This window comes from Mustela erminea, chromosome 5, assembly GCF_009829155.1.
Source record: "Mustela erminea isolate mMusErm1 chromosome 5, mMusErm1.Pri, whole genome shotgun sequence".
NCBI lineage: Eukaryota > Metazoa > Chordata > Mammalia > Carnivora > Mustelidae > Mustela > Mustela erminea.
The window spans coordinates 32,938,972-32,954,729 of record NC_045618.1 but is presented as its reverse complement, the minus strand read 5'-3'; the positions used below and the strand labels follow the sequence as shown (position 1 = coordinate 32,954,729).

The 15,758-nt window shown below is 35.2% G+C and overlaps 1 protein-coding gene across 1 annotated transcript in view; it reads left to right on the top strand.

The window, feature by feature from the left end:
- ARIH1 (ariadne RBR E3 ubiquitin protein ligase 1) overlaps window positions 1–15,758 on the top strand; it is a 118,281-nt gene that overhangs the window by 65,481 nt on the left and 37,042 nt on the right. The window contains exons 3-5 of the mRNA XM_032342527.1: window positions 4,833–4,977; window positions 12,288–12,380; window positions 12,879–12,934. Of these exons, the coding sequence (XP_032198418.1) occupies window positions 4,833–4,977; window positions 12,288–12,380; window positions 12,879–12,934 (294 nt within the window). The remainder of the gene's footprint in view (window positions 1–4,832; window positions 4,978–12,287; window positions 12,381–12,878; window positions 12,935–15,758) is intronic.

Here is a 15,758-nt window from a genome sequence, read left to right as displayed (position 1 = left end):
AAGACATAGAGGCTTTTAAGATAAACTCCAAATGACAAAATTAAGTATTGAAGTGGCAAACAGTGATGCCGCTGTCATTCAGAATTCAAAAAGAAACAGTAGCCGTGTATGTACCTTACTGGCCATGTCTCCTTTCCCCACAATCACACACCGTTCTTAGGCAATAACCGTTAGTGCTTTAAAATTTCATTTCTGTCTAGAAGTCAAGTAAAATGAAAAATTAAGATCTCGATCTTCTGGAAAGTTGGCTAATTAAGTGCCAACTTGTTTAACTATGTTTTGGCAAACATGTTGAATGAACAGAAAACCCTAGAGAGAGAAGAGGATTTTAAAATCTCTACTTAGAAACCTCTCCAGTTGCCCTTCTAACAGTCGTGATCTAGAGAAGTCTAGGCCATGTGATAGATGAGGTGGGATTACTTTAATTCTACCCTTTCCTGACTGAGGAAAGACTGCACTGAAGGAAAACCCACACTGCCCTTCTTATTTTTCTTTTCACCTCATTTTCATTTTCATCAAAGGAATGGTTTTCTCAAAAGAGTAGGTGGCAAGAGTTGCAAGAAAGGAGGGAAGCAATGTCATAGGATAAGCTTTGCAGCTGTTTGGTTAAGTTTCTGAAGCAGAGAGAAATAGGTCTTAACTGGTTAAACTAGATACCTGAACAGCAGTGCTTCACACTGAATTAGTCTCTTCATTTTGGCCTGTTTCACATGAGGGAGGATGAGTGAGCAGGTAAAGTATGGAAGTTAAGAATCCACACATATTCTTGAGCATAGTAGTCCTTAATAAAATTATCATAATTAGAAAGAAAAAACTTCTTTGTTCTCTTAAGGAAATTAAAATAAATGTAGACTGTGAGATGAGGCATCGAAGATGAATTGATAAAACAACAGAACAAAACAAAAAGGAAGCTGGTGAAACTAAAAAAGAGGGACAAGTAATAATCTCACACAATTTAAAACCACTTTGGCAACAGCAAGAAGGAGAGCAGATACTATGGAAAAGAGAGACACGTGTAAGACAGGAAAAGGACAAAGAATTAGCAGATGGTAGACATGGAGGACAAATTAACAAAGACTGAGTATGATTCCAGCAGGGCACAGTCTGAACGGCATTTCAAAAGAGAAAGTTGAATGCTAAGATAAAGCCTACAGAACTACTAAATTTCAAGAATGAAGAAAGAAAACAATTATATATATATATATATATATATATATATATGCCAATTGAAAAAGGATTTTAATTATAAAATGAGAAAAATTATTTTGAGGGGCACCTGGGTAGCTCAGTGGGCTAAGTCGCTGCCTTCTGCTCAGGTCTTGATCTCAGGGTCCTGGAATGGAGCCCCGCATAAGGCTCTCTGCTTGGCGGGGAGCCTGCTACCCACCCCCCCTTCTCTGCCTACTTGTGATCTCTCTCTCTCTCTCTCTCTCTGTCAAATAAAATAAATAAAAATCTTAAAAAAAAATTATTTTGGCCACAGACTTCAATAACAACAGGTACCAGAAGGAAATGGATGCTGTCAATATAAAAAATATTGGGAGGAGGGGAGTGCCAGTGGCACATTTTGGCAGAATTAAGCATTTGTATTATGTCTGAGTAATTAGGTAATCAGGTTAAGAAACAAAAAAAAAACAGTTTTTACTATTCTTGAAAGGAAGGCTATATAATGTAGAAACAATATATGTAATTAGTGAAATAATTACATTAAATAATAATCAACGAGGAACAGCTGCAGGGATTTCCCACCAAAACTGGAGGGTTAAATGTAGGGTTATGTAACATAAGGACACTCAATATATAAGTTGACAACTTAAAAAATAAACTTAAATACTGACTTTATGTTTAGTGAAAATAAATTAGGTTTCAGTATTTCCAAATAACTATTACAGAGTCATGGTAGACCATGTAGGTGATAAAAACAAAATTTTAAAATGTTAAATTTCTTGTAAAATGGATGAAGAGATTTCTAGGCCGACTGTGCCCGACAGTATGAGTGGATTCTTAAATTCCCTGTTCTCGTTACCTCTGCAGTATTTGAAAGTTCTCTGAAGGCTTCTAGAGTGGCTCAAGGAGCTGATAACCCTATTATAGTCTGAAATATGCCTAGAGCAAATTTGTTTGTTTACAGATTTGTTACTGTGGATTTTTTTAAGAAGTTACTCTAAGTCAGTTACTCTTTAAAAAAAAAAAATTGAATGATTATAACCAGATTCTTCTAGACACTGGGGCTACAGCAATAATTAGGTCATCCTTTTGGAGTTTACACCCCAACAGAGAAAACATAGGTGATTACGGAGTTGGTTATGTGATTAAGTGTTGTGCAGGAGTACAAAGTACCACTAGAAGGTTATACAGGAAACCTTACCTAATTTCAGGGCTGCAGTGGGGAAGAACTCCAGGTTAAGCTGAGATCTACAGGTAGGTAGAAGTGTTTGGGGTAATTGAAACACCCTTCAGCAAATGGTTATCCATCAAAATTAAAATGAAATGGAATTCCAGGATGCCTATGTGGAGCAGCTGCCCTTGGCTTGGGTCTATTTTCCGGGGTCCTAGGGTTGGGTCCCTCATCAGGCTCCTTTTCTTGATCAGTGGGGAATCTGCTTCTCCTTCTGCCTGCCGCTTGCTCTGCTTGTGCTCTCTCTAATAAATAAATAAAATCTTTTTTAAAAAAAAATGAAAGGAATTCCAGCTTTATTCCTTATTTACACAAAATAATTTCTTTGTGAATTCAACAGTTTTAATGGAAACAGTTTAAGCCTAAATAAATCATGGATGAATTTTTATAATCTTTAGATATTGAGATCTTGTAAAGCTTAATATGAGATCCAGAACTCACAACAGGGTTGCATGATCAGTATGCCTACATGAAAATTAAAAGTGGCAGTTAAACATCATTAAACAAGGTTGACGGCAAATTAGAAACTGGAGCGGGTGGGGGGCGGAGAAAGTAGTCCATGAGACAAAGAGTTACCCTTTTCTGTTGACATACTGAACTCATAAATTAATAGTAAGAGCTTCACAGAAAAAGGTATTCAGCCTCACTAACAAAGAAATGCAAGTTAAGTCTAGATACTTTCCCCAGTCAGATGGGCCCGGATTTTCATCTAGAATTATTTGTGTGTGGCACATCTAAATGTCCCTTACTGTAAGGCTGGTTAGGTAAATTGTAGTATATACCTACAGTGGAATATTATGCAATGATGAAAACTAAGGTTCATTGACAAAAATACCTTAACACATTGTTTACTGGAGGTTATAAATCTGGAGTAAATACTATTTAGATGGCATTATAGACACATGTCTCTTTGGCTATATATGCATAGAATGGTGTCTAGAATGATCACCAAAGTATAAGGAGTTACTAATTTCATGTAGTTAAATTTGGATGGCAGAAGTTTGTCTCTTTTGAGCAAGAATATCTTTTCTAAAAACACGGTGTTTAATTGCTTTGCCTGTTCATATTTAATGTTAGCTTAATATGCTTTCCAATTTTCAAATAAAACTTGACATCTTAGCTTTTCTGAGAGATAATTAGGAGGAAAGCATTTGATTTTCTCTATATATTTTGATGAGCTGAGTCATCAGTGACAACTTTATTTGCGTTCCCCTTTTATAATATACTGACATTTTGATTAATGATTTGATCATTTCATTGAAACAGTCTGTCATTATTTATAAAGAGATATTTATTAGTTTTGGGAGAGTGTTGTGATTTTTTCTCATCTGAGTGATTTTCCTGGAGATACAGTAAGTGCTTTGACACAAAACCTGAACAAGACCTGCATTAAAAATAATTGGAAATCTCCTTTGACTATCACTTACTTTTTACCTTGAGAACTTCTTGTTTGTATGCAAAGAACATTGCAGTTATTGAAACCTAGGCTTTCTAGGCTAAAAAGTAATTGACCAGATTTTTCATGATTTTTGTTAGTTTACTGATTGACAGATTCAGAGTTTTTCTCTGTGTTGCTTTTCCCTTTATTCTAAATATTCTCTACATTCCCTCTATTTTTAATATTCTATTACGATATTTTGGGAAGCCAGCAACCATGTCTCATCTGGATTAATGGGAAATACTGTGCTTAGTATTTGCCACTGTCTGTCAAGAAATTTGAAGTTCAGTTGAAACTCTATGGAAAGTACGTGGCATACCATGCTCTACGTGGCATACCATGCTCTAGATGTCTTAGTGAACTACTTCTGTACATTTAGAAACATTTTATATAAAGCTAAGTATATAGATTATTTGATATAAGAACATTTTAAGATACACTTTGTTTCCTCTTTCCTCCTCTTTGCTAGTAAGTTAAAAATTATTTTTTAAAATGTTTAGAAATGAAATTAGTTTTGTAGAATGAGACACATGTAAGTGATTTGTAGGGTATTTGCAATGCTTGTAGGTAGTTTACTTGCTAATACTTTTAAGCTGGTATAACTAAAATTATTACTAAAATCATTTGTATAAAATATTAGCCTAGCCTTTTAAAATACCGTTACTCTTCCTTAAGGTACTTGTAGAGATAGTACAACTTTCGTTCTTAAGTTTTAGTTGTAGTACTGATCAAATACTAATAGCTTAGCTTCTCAGGATAAAAACAAAGTAAAAAATACCAAAATAGCAACAAAAAATTTAATCTGCTTTCATACACACACCCCTCTGTTTTGCTACAGTTTGTAGCCATACACCTCCTTTCCTCTGAGCCAAAAAGGTTATGATCTGGGTTTATTTTAATTCAGTTCATTGCTGTTCCCTATAGAAATCAGGTTTTTGGAGAGCTCTAACAGTGTGCTATTGCTGGGCTCTCATCCTTTCTGTTTAAATAATGCAGGTACTTTGATGGAAACCTGGAGAAGCTCTTTGCTGAGTGTCATGTAATTAATCCAAGTAAAAAGTCTCGAACACGCCAGATGAATACAAGGTCATCAGCACAGGATATGCCTTGTCAGATCTGCTACTTGAACTACCCTAACTCGGTGAGTATCTGGTAGTTTAAGGCTAGCACTGACTCTCTGTTTCAGAGGGTAAATCCATTTAAATTATTTAAACAAAGGAAGATCTGGGAGTCTGGGATTGTATTGTAGTAAAATAGTAGCCTATCAGAATATTAAGGAGAAAGGAAAGGAGGAGAAAGAATAGAGCTTATTCTTCCCCCCTCCTCCCCTGATTGCTTTTTAAAGCAGCCGCTTGTCATTACACACCTAAATCTATTCTGAGTTTATTTTACTACCATGGGAGAATTGTTTAATAGGTAGGCAGTGAATAGAATTATTTTCCATCCAGAATAAGATAGATTTAAACTAACATTTTAAAATAAATATCCAAAACACTAATAAAATGTCTTTTAACAGTATTTTGCTAGGGAGCTTTCAGCATTTTTCATAACAGAAGTGTTTCACTTATAAAGATCCATTCTAATGGAGATTCTTAAATATAACAAGTGGTGACAGCATTGCAGGAGACGCGGGGACCAGTTAATTGAGTGAAAGTATCCCCCTTAAGCCCTATTGAATTTAGGCAATCTAGTAAAGAATTTTAGACTTAAACATAATCTTCCTATGAAGGCCTTACTTTATTAGTAACTGTAAGAAAATACTATTTGTGACATAATGTATTTAGTCACTTGGAATTCACCTCTTTAAGATGTTTTAAGATATCTAAGAAATAGCTTAATTCTATAATACTAACTATCTTATTATATTCTCTGCTTTAATAGTTAAGCACCTCTTTCTGATAATTACTATATTTCTGATAATTACTATATTCTGATAATTACTATATACTATATACTAGATAAAAGTCTTTGTCACCTGTATTGTATATTTTTACACATTGAAGGTTTTTCATTGTTTTTCTTAGAAGTTTATATATATAATATCTCTGTAGAGGCCCGTTTGAAGGGAACTAATTTGTTCACGTCCAAGTGCTTAGAAAAGAGGTTTTAAAAGAAAGTTAATTAAGTACTCCTAGAGAAATAAAACAATGAGTTAAAATAACTTTGTAGGTAAAGTGTTGAGTTGAATTTCCAAATTCTCAAGTTTTGCTTATAGCCCTGATGCTGTTTGTTTTTGTGTAATTATTAAATGTCACTGGGTCTGAATTTTTCATATCTTTCAAATGAATAAGATATTCTTTCATATGCCACCTATTCTGAGAATTGTATAATTTCCCTCCTTTAAATCAGTCTTAGGTTGAGTATTTTAAAAAAAAAAATCAACATTTCTATTAAAAATAAATTCATGTTTTGGCCATTTTATTGTCTGTCTTTAACAAATTCTCTTTGCCAGGTGACATTTCTGTAGTTCATTAAAGTTTCTGTGAGGTAATACTGAGACCCGAAGAATTTTGTCCCAGATTATACCAGGTTTCCTTAGTCCCTGGCATTTCTCTTCCTGCTCTATTAACCAACTGCTCCCTCGTTTAAATCTTAAATGTAATTTGAGTACTGAAGCTAGCTGCTTACAAATATCCCCTATAACTTTCTCAGTGCCCTTGGTTTTGTCTAACAGTTTTAACAGATTAAAATGAAAAATCATGACTGGAGATTTGCATTGTAAATTTTGCTTGCAAAATTTTTAACTAATGATAGAGTACTTACTATTCATTTATTCATTTATTCAATGCACCAGGCACTATTTTAAGTGTTAGAAACACAATGGAGAATAAAGACATAATGCCTGCTTCTGATAATTTACAGGTTAGTTGGGTAGATAAGAGATAAATAAAATGACGTGTTCAGAAAGAAAGGTAAACACTTTGACGGGTCATGATACTGTGGAAACATGTAGAGAGAGACATCTAACCCAGTTTTCAGTTGGGGAGAATCTCCCACAGAAACTGACTTGTGATTAAGAACCTCTGAAAGTGTGGTAGTTAGGTAAACCAGGAAAATAGAGCAATGTAGAAACCAGAGGAAGAGAATGTACCTCTAAGAATGATAAAAACATTGCAAAAAAAACTTCAAAGACTTGAAAAGTGAATTTGGAATTAACAACATGAAGATTACTGATGATATTGGAAAGTTAATTTAAGTAGTGTGGTAAGATGAGAAACCACACTGCTTGGGCTGAAGAATCATTGACTTGAAGATGGGAAAGGAAATGGAGGCACTAAAGATGAACAAATTGCTCTTTAAAGGAAGTTTGGCTATGTAAATAACAGGACAAGAAAGCAAACAGCAACATGGGTTGGAAAGTAAGTTAAAAGTTACGGAAACTGTGCCAAGCATTATGAAAAATACAGTGTGATAAAATTAGGACTTCTTTTCTCATGGTGTTTAGACTAATAGAGAAATATAATTTTAACCTCTTCAGTTCTGCAAGTAAATGCCATCTGAGACTCCATTAAAGCTTTAATTTGATGAGTGATTTTTTTAAAACCTCTGTTGTACAGTTCCCATGTTTCAATTTCCACCATTCTCTTCAAACACTGATACTTGCCTTTTATTAATGTATATCTCCAATAACTTTATCCTCCCCGAAAGCAACTTTGGCTTTAGACAGTGCCATATGCAAAAAAGTTTTTTAAATAAATGCTTTGATAGCTAGTTTGTAGCACTTTGAAATTAACTATTGTGGGTGATCTTTTCTTTAAAAAACAATTTCCTGAGACTTTGCGGGCACTTTTAAAGTTCATAAATTCCCACACACATACCCCCACCCCCGTGTTGAGGCCAGTTCAAGGGTTTCTTAGACCTGGCAACAGTCATTCCTTTATATTAATGTTGTTTTGAATTAAAGCATAACATCTAGCTTTGCTAACACCCCCACTTCACTAGGGAATATAGTTCGGGCTGTGATATCTCCCTTTTTATGAAGTAAATAATTTGTATATTCTAATAATCAGACATGTTACATAAAGGCAACTTTGAGGATTGTGAGGATAGTCCACCCTCCCGTACCTCACCCTTTAGGCACCTCAAATCTTTGTGCTGGAATCTAAGTCCAACCCTTCTTAACTCATTCCATTTTATGGATGAGGGAACTGATGCCCTGATTATTCAGTTTTTATAAACAAAATGGCTTTAACTTTAGGTATTATATGAGCAACTTCTGATGGAGGAGAGATATTTCTTAATGTTCTTACTGCTGGTTGATATTAGTTGCTGGGTGTGTAAAATGACAGGGATAAATGAACATTGTAAGAGTGTTTATGCTTCCATTTCTTTTTTTAAAGGACCATTTCTGTTTTAAGTAGTATTTCATGTATTTTTAGTATATTCTGTGTCAGATTTATTTATGAATAAGTTTGTTGATAATAATCCTATCCCTTGAGTTAGGGACCCAAGTAGATAAGCACAAACTAGTAAAGGAATAGGTATGTGAAAGGCAGAGGATGAAAAGGGAAATGGAACCAGATAGTGATACCTAGATAAGTCCATGATAATAATGCCACTCTTGAGCACAATGAATGTGTTTGTACCAGAGCTTAGTTTTTAATTTATCTTTAGACATGGCATGTGTGATTTGTTTTTCTAATTTATCTTGTTTGGTAGTGTTACCTAATTAGAATTTATTTATTTGATCTAGAAGTTCCAAAGGTAGAGATGTTTCTTGCAATGATCACTTGGTAACCATTGTGACCTCTGATCCCTCAATATCAAGTATTCATATTTGGAAAAAAACAAGCACGTGAGGATGTATATGTGTTTTTAAGTTATGAATAAAACATTTTAGAATGGTCGATCTTCTATGCTGCCATAATTGTCCTATACAGAATGCACCTTCCCATTATATCCTTGAAAATCAGATGATCTCCACTGGTGATCTGACAAGTTTGTGCCAGATCTCCTTTGTCAGCTGGGGGTAATGAGAATAGATTCTTTTGTTTCCTAGTTGTTGTTGTTTTTTTTCTTTCATAGAATATTGATTTCCAAAATACTTACCTTCACTTGTTCTATGAGTGAGTTAGAATCCTTGTCAATCTGACTAGCACCACATTTTAAACTGGGTAAATGTTTTCCATGTCATTTTGTCCATAAGACTAGTCTTAGGACGTGGATACATTTTTTCCCATGTCTGCTTCTGGGCATTCTTTGTATAGTTGATGTGCTATAGTGTAGAATTTTGTATCCTTACTATTTTTATCTGAATGTCATAAGCAACATCAGAAATTTCATGAGCAGTTTTCAAATAACAGCTAGAAAATGGAATGGAATAAAAAGTACCACTTAATATGAGCCACAAAAGGAATAAAAGAGTTAGAAATAAACTTGGCAAGAAGTGTCAAAGATCTATTATGAAGAAAACTTTAAATACTGAAGGAAATAAAAAGATGGCTTGAGTATTTGAAGAGGTAGAATAATAGTAAAATATTGAAAAAGAAGACTAGACTGATGAGAGTAAGGAGGAATTAGTCCTGCCAAATACAAGAATAATCAGTGCAGTAGAATAAGATGGAATCAGATACATGTGAGGGAAATTTGGTGTATTGTAGAAGAGGGCATTTCAAATAAAGTGAATTCAGTAAATGGTATTGGAACAACTTGGTTGCCATCTCGACTAGAATCTTAAATTCCTTCCTAACTCTTTATATTAAAGTTAATTTAGATGCTGGAAATTTTAAAACTAATAGACTTTGCTACATAGAAGTAGAGAGCTGCTTCATGGCAACAAAATGTGAGCATTCAGATTTGAAACAGAAAATATTTTGTGCTTATAAATGGCCAGTTTTCTAAATAGGTAAACATCCCCGCCATTAAATCACTAAGGAAAAAAATAAACCCAGTGGAAGAATGGGCAAAATAGGTGAAAAGAGTGCTCAGAAAAAGAAATACATAGTCTTTAATCTTCTGTTAGATTGGCAAAGATCAAGACATTTGATAATATACTGTGTTGACAAGGTTGTTGGGAAGCCAGGTTCTCTTGAACAGTATAAATTGCTACAACCTTTTTGAATGAAGCTTGGTAATAATTAAAGTGTAAATGTATGCCTGTTATAATATCACTTGTACCAGTTTGTCCCAGGATTCATTTGCATGATCACAATGATGTGTATATATAGCCAGTACAGTAGCATAGTAATGGGGGAGTGTTTAGATAAATTATGGTACCTTCACACAGACTGTAAAAAGAGGTGGACCCATGTGTAATAATGTAGAACAATGTGAGAAATCTATTATATAATAATTAACCAAGGTGAGAATGTGTACTGCTCTTACTGTGTGTGTGTAGATGTATATGTTAGAACATCGCTGGCAGAATATGTAAGATACTGAAATAGGGATTACTTCCCTGAAGTAGAGGACAAGGATGAGGTTAAAGGAGACTTACTTTTCAGGGGTGCTTTGGTGGCTTGGTTGGTTAAGAGTCTACCTTTGGCTCAGGTCATGATCCCAGAGTCATGGCATCAAGCCCCATGTCAGGCTCTGTGCTCAGCAGGGAACCTGCTTCTCCCTCTCCTTCTGCTGCTCCCACTGCTTGTGCACTCTCTCACTCTCTGTCAAATAAAATCTTTTTAAAAAGTTTGTTTTTGATGGGGCACCTGAGTGGCTCAGTTGTTAAGTGTTGGCCTTGGGCTCAGGTCATGATCCCTGGGTCCTGGGATCAAGCCCACCTATGACTCAGCAGAAAGCCTGCTTTTCCCTCTCCCACTCCCCTGCTTCTGTGCCCTCTCTCGCTGTGTGTGTCTCTGTCAAATAAATAAATTTTTAAAAAAAATTTTTTTGCAAGGAAGACTTATTTTTTCAGCATAAACTCATGCTATTTTTTAAAAAAATATTTTATTTATTTATTTATTTATTTGACAGGCAGAGATCACAAGTAGGCAGAGAGGCAGGCAGAGAGAGAGGAAGGGAACCAGGTTCCCTGCCGAGCAGAAAGCCCAACAGAGGGCTTGATCCCAGGACCCTGGGATCATGACCTGAGCCGAAGGCAGAGGCTTTAACCCACTGAGCCACCTAGGCGCCCTAAACTCGTGCTATTAAATAGTTGCTTTTAACCATGAGTCTGTATTACCTAGTCATTTAAAAATAATTTAGAGTAAATATTGTAAAATATACTTAGTTGAAACTAGTGACTATTATTTGTATATTATAGAATATAATAGACTCCATTTAACTATCCATCAAATTAGTAGTTATTTCATATCATGTAGGTAATATAAGATTAGACCAAATGTTATTATTATTCTTAGCTATCTGCATAAATCTTTTGGTTTCCATGAGATTTTATTGATTATTTAGGTAAGCTACATTTCATGCAACTCAGAAGTCTATCATTTTTAAATACAGCCTTATTATCATTTTTAAATACAGCTTTGAGATATAATTCGCATACGATACGATTCACTTCTTTAAAGTGTTTTTAGTATAGTCACAGAATTGTGCAGTCATTACCATAGTAAATTTTAGAACATTTTCATAACCCCAAAAAGAAATCCCATCTCCCTAGAGTCACTACCCCTTACCCACCCACACCCCCCAGCCACTCAACCCTAGGCAACCACTAATTTACTTTCTCTAAGAATTTGCCTGTTGAACCTTTCATATAAGTGGAGATCAAACAATATGTGATCTCTTGTGGCTGGCTTCTTTCATTTAGCATAATGTTTTCAAGGCTCATCTACATTATAATATGTGTCAATACTTCAATCCTTTTTATGCCTGAATAATATTCTTTCATATGGATATTCCACATTTTGTTTATCCATTCGTCAGTCCATGGACATTTAGGTTGTGTCTACTTTGGGGCTGCCATCGATAATACTGCTGAGTATTTGTATACAAGTTTTTTTTTGGAGCTATGTTTTCTTTTGGGCATATGCCTAGGAATGTAATTGCTGGATCATGAGTAACTCTTATGTTTAATTATTTGAGAAACTGCCACAGTATTTTCCAAAGTACCTGTACTATTTTACAGTCCCACCAGCAGTGTATGAGGGTTCTAATTTCTCCACATCCTTACCAACACTTGTTACTATCTTTTTGAAGCAGTCCTAGTGAGTGAAGTCCTGTCTCATTGTGGTTTTGATTCACATTTCTCTGATAGCTAATGATTTTGAGCATCTTTCATATGCTTATTGGTACATGACATATTCTTATATTTAATACGAACTTGTCTGCCTTTCTAAAAATTATAAATACCTATTGTAGATGTATTGCTCATTAATTAGGTTATGTTTGGTTAATTGTATTTGCATGTCTAAGTTTCACCACCAAGAAGTTTATTTTAGGAGCCCAGCTACTCTTGTCAAAATGAGAAATGTGACCTAATAGAGACTGAATCACTATGTATAGTGATTTTCCTGATAATGTCTTTTAAAAGTCCATGTCTTATTTTTGTTGCAGTATTTCACTGGCCTTGAATGTGGACATAAGTTTTGTATGCAGTGCTGGAGCGAATATTTAACTACCAAAATAATGGAGGAAGGCATGGGACAGGTAAAGATGCCAATTTGATTTTTAGTTTTTGTTGAATTTCCTGCAGTGTTTAGACCCTTGCAGAAATATAAACAGGTGAAGCATCCTTGATTATGAATTGCATGGGGAACTTTTTTTCTGTATTAAGACTAAAAGATAACTAAGACTTTTTTTTTTTCTTTTCTATTTACAATGTGGCAGTCCACTTAAAGATACAGTTCAGGTAATGTTTTCTCAGCAGCATTAAGATGTGTGTGTATCAGGCTAAACTTGTTGAGCAATTCTGTCAGGTGTCTTGCTTCTGCCTTTCAAGTTTTATATTGAGAAACCAATTATTCAGGTCAGCAGTTCTAGTTACCTTGTGATAAACACACATATCCATTTCCTTTAATAGAAAGGAGACGATTAAGATCCTATGAATGTTAAGGTATTCTCAACCTACTGAAGTGCCTGGCAATGGTAAGCATTCAGTAAATATTTGTTGAATGAAGACATAGTTTAAATTTCAATCTTTTTCAGACTATTTCGTGTCCTGCTCATGGTTGTGATATCTTAGTGGATGACAACACAGTTATGTAAGTATTTTTGATAGATTATGCATGTTGAATATTGGTTAGTTGGTTAAACCAAATTAATTTTTGCTCAAACCTCAAAGGAGGTAGAATTTTTAGTCTGAAGAAACTTTCTAATCTACACTCCTTTGTAGTATAAAAGTTCATTTCCAACTTACTAATTAAATGCCCAGACACTATTCTTGTAAAGATATGGAAAAATACTGGGCAGTATATGGTAGCCAGATTTTAGTAGATCTTGAAAGTGGAGAGTAGGGTATGTTGGTACGTCAGTTGAGGTCCTTTGAGAAGCAGATGCCAAGATACAGGTAAAAGGGAAGGAGATTTGTTGTGGGATATCATCTCTGCAGCTTAATGAGAAAGGAGTAAACGCACTATGATTCAGCTATGACACCTGTTAAAAGAGACGAGGAAGAAAGATTCAGTAGGAAGAGACTCCCAACTATGGGGCAGCTGTGAGAGACTCTGGAAGCTCTGTGGGGAATTCCAGGCAACACAGGGAATTGACTATAGATGAATGACTCAGTAAGAAGAAATGGCTGGACTCTAATCCTGGAGCTACCCAGGGGAAATGTGGCCTCATCTGGAACACTGTTTCCAAAGGCACTACATCTGGAAGCTGTTGGCTAACTGCTCTTGTGAAAGGTTCTCTTAGGAAGGGAAAAAGAAACATAAAGCATAGATTTTAGTGCTGAACCTGTGGTGATATCCTGGGTTGTTTAATTCTTGAATCAGTGCCGTTTCATAGCCTCAGGCTACGTAATTGACTTCGGAAGATAAACAGATTGAGGGCCTGAACTATCTGCAAACAAATTAGTAGTTAGTACTGGATAATTGCCTATACAGAAAGGTTTGTCTGTGTTTAAGCACTGGGATTTGAAGGCAATAAAAGTAAAAACAGCCATGGACTTCAATGAGCAAATTTCCTACACTACCTAATAGAGCCTTAAATTGACTTAATCAGTACAATTTATAAAGCTCACAGATTCCCATTTATTAATCTCAACCTACTTTGGTTTACTAAAACATACTATTGCTTGTTGTTAGCCCTATGTTAATACTGTTTCTTTCAGTGAACTTTTTTCCATTATTGTTTTAAGCTAGCAAAAATAAGTTATGTATCATCTTTATACATCCTTCCAGTTGACTGTATCTTATCATCTGATACTTTGATTCCTTGTGTTCTTTCATCAATACATGAGTTTCATCAATACATTTAATCAGTGTAGGTCACTGTATCTTTCTATCCATTACACAAACATTTACTTGAGAGCATTAAGATGTTTCCTTCTGCCAAGAAGGATTAGTATTATGTACTAAAATGCAGAGTTTAAGTTTTGTATATAGAGGCATGTATAAAGTACAGTAGAAAGAAATTACTCCACCTGAAGAGGGGTTTTTTGTTTGTTTGTTTGTTTGTTTTAACATTTTATTAGTTGAGAGAGAGAGAGGAACAGGGGGAGGGTCAGAGGCAAGAAGCCCAGTGCATCAGGCTCTGTCCCAGGATTCCAGGATCATGACCTGAGCCAAAGGCAGATGATTAACCAGCTGAGCCACCCAGGCACCCCCCACCTGAAGAGTTTAAGGAGTATTATAAATGAGGTAAAAATTTGGATTGAGGGAGTAGAAGATAACACTGCTTAAAGAAAGAATACCAAATTTTTTTTTAATATTTCATAAGCTTTTCTCTGTTAAGTATGCTGTGGTGGCTACCATAGAGAGTGGCAGTGTATTAGAGATGAGGCTAAAAGGACCTTGACAGTTTATCAGTTTCATCATAGAAGTTGTTCAGATACAATGTATTTGATAGGGGTTGGGGGCACCAGGCTGGCTCAGTGAGAAGAGCATGTGGCTCTTCATGGGGTCAAGCCCCATATTGGGTATAGAGATTACTAAAAATAAATTTTTTTAAAAAATACAACTTTGGTATAGTGGAGGATAGTTTAGAGTGGGGAGGCGTTTGGATAGGGAGATGTGGCTATGAGTTTATGAAAATTTATGACCTTTTTTTAGGGGAAATGGAGTAAATATTTTCAACACATAAAATGAATGTGGCTATTATCGTAAGGTCTCTTACAAATCAAGAAGAAGATAATCCTATGGAAAGCAATTCACAGTGAAAGAAATTTGAGGGGTACCAGGGTGGCTCAGTTGGTTACGTGTCTGCCTTTGGCTCAAGTTGTGATCCCAGGTTCTGGGATTGAGTCCACCATCAGGCCCCTTGCTCAGCAGGGAGTCTGCTTCTCCATCTCCCTCTGCTGCTGCTCCTGCTTGTGCAAATGCCGGTTTGCTCTCTCTCTCTCTCTCTCTCTGTGCCAAATAAGTACAATCTTTAAAATAAATTAAATAAAAAACAATTTGAATGCTAAGAAACATTATGTAAACATTTCCATATGTAAATCAGAATTTGATACTCCAGTTTTAAAAAGCTGTGTTTTTTGTTTTTGCATTTTGGATTGGTAAGAATTAAACAGTTTGGTAATATGTAATGTGAGAGTATAGTACAGTAGAGAATACAAATTGTCGCAACCTTTTCTTAATGCAGTTTGACAGTTTCTACAAATTTGTATGCTGTTTGGACTTTTCATGCACTAGTATCACTTTGATTATGTCATTCTACTGCATTCATTGTTTCTGATAAGTTAGCTGTTAATCTTAATTGTTCCCTCTGCTACTTTTTAAGATTTGTTGTGTCTTTAGTTTAAGACAGTTCAACTGTGATATATCTAGATGTGGTTTTCTTTGTTTCCTCTGGGGTTTCTTGTGCTCTTTAGATATGCAGCCTGGCACATACGCAGAAAACCTGGAGAATACTTATAAGAGCATT